The sequence below is a fragment of the Neophocaena asiaeorientalis genome, unplaced genomic scaffold, assembly GCF_003031525.2.
Source record: "Neophocaena asiaeorientalis asiaeorientalis breed wild unplaced genomic scaffold, Neophocaena_asiaeorientalis_V1.1 scaffold392, whole genome shotgun sequence".
In the NCBI taxonomy this organism is placed as follows: Eukaryota; Metazoa; Chordata; class Mammalia; order Artiodactyla; family Phocoenidae; genus Neophocaena; species Neophocaena asiaeorientalis.
In genome coordinates this window covers 907,658-912,398 of record NW_020174421.1, presented here as the reverse complement: position 1 = coordinate 912,398, position 4,741 = coordinate 907,658, and the positions used below count along the sequence as shown (strand labels likewise).

General features: G+C 59.4%; 1 protein-coding gene across 1 annotated transcript in view; it reads right to left on the bottom strand.

Moving 5' to 3' along the window:
• The window catches only part of PLXND1 (plexin D1), a gene marked incomplete at its 5' end in the record, with an annotated part of 75,979 nt that overhangs the window by 17,097 nt on the left and 54,141 nt on the right, over positions 1-4,741 (bottom strand). The window contains 6 exons of the mRNA XM_024756483.1: positions 742-881; positions 972-1,071; positions 1,932-2,083; positions 2,895-3,049; positions 3,995-4,088; positions 4,300-4,389. Coding sequence (XP_024612251.1) covers positions 742-881; positions 972-1,071; positions 1,932-2,083; positions 2,895-3,049; positions 3,995-4,088; positions 4,300-4,389 — 731 coding nt within the window. The remainder of the gene's footprint in view (positions 1-741; positions 882-971; positions 1,072-1,931; positions 2,084-2,894; positions 3,050-3,994; positions 4,089-4,299; positions 4,390-4,741) is intronic.

The following is a 4,741-nucleotide window of genomic DNA, read 5'->3' as shown; positions in this document are numbered from 1 at the left end:
CCTCTTCAGCAGGACCCCGCCTCTGTCACTCCCCAGCGACCAACACCCTGTCACCTGGGGCACGTGGCCTGGGGTCCAGGCCTGCTCACCTGGCCCCCACCTCATACAGAAATCTTGTTTCCACATTCCCACTGCCGCACCTTTGCTTGGGCTGTCTGCCCCACCTTGGATGCCCTGCCTTCTCTTTGACCTGCCCCATCCCACCTCCTCCAAGAAGCTTCCCAGAAACCCTCTCCTGGCTCCCTCCCCGGTGAGGGCCCTGCACCCACAGCCCTGAAAGCGCTGACTTCTCCCAATCCTGACCCTCCTGGATGTTCCTAGCTCCTGTGAGTGTGTCTGCTGTACCCTGAGGGCTGAGACTTTTGGGTTCCTCTTGGTACCCACAGCAATGCCTATCAATAGCACCTGGTACACATTAAGTGCATAATAAAGACAAGTATTTCACCAAGAGCTTCTGGACCACAACCCTGCCACTGGCCACACCCCTGGGCCAGCGGCAGCTCTGAGCGTGTACAATCATCACCATTTTCACTGCAGGTTAAGGTCACTTATGAAGTACCTACTGTATGCTGGGCACAGCACTTCCCACAAGTCACTGGTACTGTTCTTACCGGCTCAGAAAATTGAGGCTCAGAAGGAGGAAGGGGCTTGGCCAAGGGGACACAGCCAGTGAAGTCCCTGGTGATGCCTGGTGCGAGGACATTACCCCCAGCCCTCCAGCCCCCCGGCCTAGCGGCTTACACCAGCTCCATGCAGGGCTCCGTGTCATTCACCAGGACCTGGAGCTCGGAGCCCACATGGAGGTCGCTGCCGTGGATGGTGATCCTGGTGCCCCCTGCCTTGGGGCCCACGGCAGGCTCCAGGGAGTGAACCAGGGGCAGCTGTGGGGAGGAAGGCAGGTGGTCAGGCCTCAGGCCAGCCCGGGGTGAGCCTGGCAGGGTGGGCAGGGGATAGGCTGCAGCGTCCCTTACCACATAGGAGAAGCGCTCCCGTGACCTGCCCTCCTTGGAGGCGTTCACCGTCACCACGTCCGCGAACGCCCCCGGGGCTGGCCCCGTGGCACACACGATCCTGGGGAAGGCAACTCTGGTCAAGGAGCAGCCAGCAGATCCTGGGGGCCCAGGCAGGTGCCATCTGGTTTCTCCCTCAAGCAATGGCCCCTGCTCCACCCCCAGGGTGTGTGAGCGCCCCACCCTTGCACTCAGCCACCCACCCTCCCACTCACACCTGGCGCTGGCATTTGGCCAGGACACCCAATGGCATTACCCATGTCAAGATACTGAGACAATTCGCCATCAGCTGGAAAACAGCCACTGAGTCCCCCAGGTGTCACCCTGGTGCCAAGCTCTTCCCCGGGACCACCCCCGACCTGAGTTTACGACAGTTCTGCAACTATAAGACAAGGGGATTGGATAAGATGGTCTCTGGGGATATTTGAAAGTTCTCCAACCATGAGAACATTTGCTGGGCTGGTAGACTGATGGCCTTATCTGCAAGCCTGACTTACAGCCTTCGGAAAGGAAACCCAGCTCATTCCCTGCCCTCCGGGCCAGGCTCCACAGCTGCAGGCCCAGACCTCCGTGCCACACCAGTGGCTCCCACATTTTCTTAACAGCAATTTTTTTCATCGGAGCAAGGCTTCCGTGGAGGTAGGGCTGGTCTAGGGGAACACGGGAGGGCTTCCCAGGGGAGCAGGCGCCTGAGTGGTGTCCCAAGCAAGAAAGGGCAGGATGCATGGTGGGAATGGCCGGGAGACCCAGGAGTGAGTGACTTCTGGGGAGCAGAAGGGTGCCAAGGAGAGTGGGATGGCAGAGGGGGGAGGGGGGAGAAGAAAAGGGAGATGGGAGGGCAGAGATGCAGTTGGCACTTCCGGGGCAGGGGTGGGGCCTGCAGGTCACTCAGAATGGCCCCAGGGACGGCCCTCTACTCACTCCTCTGACACCGTGTATCTGTCAGCCAGCGGCTCACAGGCCACGCTGCCAATCCACACTCCACGGAGCACGTCGCTGAGCCGCCGGCCCAGGTTCCTGCCGCGGATGGTCAGCAGGGTCCCGCCATCCAAGGGGCCACTCAGGGGCTCAATCTGCCAGGCGACCGGAGAAAGGGGTGAATGGGGTTCAGAGGCTGGGGTGCTGGCAGGCTCCCGGGGAGGCAGGGCCAGGCAGACCCATCACTTAGGGGAGGCTCTGAGAGCGCTGGCACCGCCAGCCACTTGGCAGGTCACTGGGGCTGCCAGTTGCGATACTGAGCCGGCTTGGGTCTGGGGACACCAGTGCATAGGGACAGAGTCACCGCTATTTGAGGGGCGTCTCCTGGGGACACCGAGGTCCACTCCCAGTGGCCATGTCTGACCACATGACCCTACATCCCAACCAGAGCTGACTGGGCCTGGGATGGGCACCTGACCCAGGCTAAGCCAAACCGACTCCTTCCCTGAGATTTTTTTCATAATTAAAACTGAGGCTTCGGAGTTACTGGCAGCCCCAATTTCACCTTATCAGCAAGGTTTCCCTGACCTCGCTATAAAATTTAGAGACCATCAGCCCCAGCATCTCTTCAACCTCAGACTCCCAATGCCCCCGCCCTGCCCTGCCGTAGCACTTACCACCTTCTCTATGTAAATTATTTCCTTTCTTATTACTGTCCCCTAACCCCAACTAAAACATTAGCTCTGAGAAGGCAGGTACTTGTTTCATTCCCTGCTGTGTCTCTAGCACCGGGCAGGGCCTGGCACCCAGCAGGTGCTCCGGGGGTAATACAGTGTGCATGGGCCTGGGTGTGTGCAAGCACGTGTACTGCGGGTCCCTGAGCCCACGTGGGGCGCTGTACGTGTGCACATTCAGGCATGTGGGTGCAACGGCTTCCGAGGGGGGAGGTGGGGGCGGGGTGCTTACCGCTCGGATCTCGGGGGCGGGGCAGGTGTCGGGCAGGGGCTGCAGGGTTCCCCGCAGGCGGCAGCCGTCACTCCACACACACAGGTGGCCCAGGTCCTCCCGGCCCAGGCACTGGGAACAGTCGGGGCTGCCCATGGCGCAGTTATAGACCTCCACTGCGGGAGACACGGAGGCAGCACAGGTCAGCAGGGTCCTGGTTCTTAGGATCAGGACCCCATGAAGTTCTTAGTCTTCTCCAAACCCCCTGGGGGCTGTGCTAAGCACAGTGCAGCCACAGCCCCATTAACACTCATCCTCACTGTGAATCTATCCAGTGGGAGCTGTTTATTAGCTCCATTTGACAGATAAGAGATGAGGCTCAGAGAGGTAGAGTGACTTGCCCAAGGTCACACAGCCTGTGAGTAGCAGAGCTGGATTCATACCCAGGCCCGAGTGGGTCTCCTGAGCCCCCACGGAGCTCCAGGATGCTAGGGAACCACTGAGCAATGCGGGTTCTGTGAGCCTCAGACCAGACCCTCAGACTGGCACAAGGAGGAGTGCAGGGCCAGTTCTCCAGGGCCTCAGGATGTGCAGGCTGGTTCTGGGGCTTCTGCCTGGGACCTTCATAGTATGGATGTGGGGGGTGCCCATGTCCACCGAGATGTCTGAGACTCCCCATGAACAGACAGGCCCTTAGAGAGTTGATTCAGTTCATATAATAAGAGCAAGGACACCAACCACCCTATGGGGGCACAGAGTGTGTCCCAGACACCCTTGCAAGGCTTTGTGTGCACCATCTCAGCAAATCCTCACCACAGCCTCTGCGAAAGGGCCTCTGCCCTTGCTTCATATGAGGACAAAGAGGCTCAGAAAGGGAAAGGTAAGGAAGTACCTGGGGCTGCACAGCCACTGGCCTGGAGATGCCCCGAGGGCGTGGTGTCTGCCCAGAGGAGCTGCTCAGTAATCAAGTGCTGAGTAACTGACCAGGCACAGAAAGGCAGGGCTGGGATCTGAGACAGCCCGTGTGTTAGGGAACACCGGAGCACAGCAATGAGTCCCCCAAGGCTGCGTCCCACCCACCTCGAGGCCGAGTCCCCTGAGGCCGTGTAAGGCGCTCCCACCTGTCATGTGGTCAGGGCTGTCCAGGAATCGGGCAGGCTGCCCCTTTAGCTGGAGGCTGAGTGGAAACACCTGGCTCTTCTGGGTTGTGTGCAGCTGCAGAAGGACAGGAAAAACCATGAGCGGTGTGAGTGGTGCCTGGTCTTTGTTGGGGGAAGGGTGTCAGGGAGACAGACGAGGGCAGGGCTACTGGGGGCAGGGGGTCCAAAAAGAGGAGGTAGAAAGGAAGAAGTGTAGGATCTGGACTTGCGCAGGCCTCCCCTTCCCCTCTGCCCCCGACCCCCGCCATTAAAGCTACACCACTCACCACCACTTGGTCGCAGCATACAGCTGATTCATTCACCCACACAGCCTCAAAGATCTCTTCTCGACCAAAGCTACATTCAAGCGCTGCACCCTGTGGGAGAGGGGGGTTGGGGAGAGTCAGATCAGCACCCACTGCCCTGTACCTCCATCAGGACATCAGACACTGCTGTCCTGAAGAGTGGGCGTGGTCCTACTATCAGGCCTTTGCCTGGGCTGCACCTCCTCCAGGATGTCCTTCCGGGCCTCCATGTCCAATGTTTGATGGAGGCAGGGGGTACATAAACACCTGGAACCTTGGCCTTGTGCTCTCTCCATGCCACTAAAAGTCTCACCAACGTCTCCCAATGGCCTAAACCCGGGGCCTTTCACTCCGTGGGTAAAGCCCTGACTCTTCAGCATGACCGACATACAAGGTTCATCCCAGTGAGACTCCACCTGTCTTT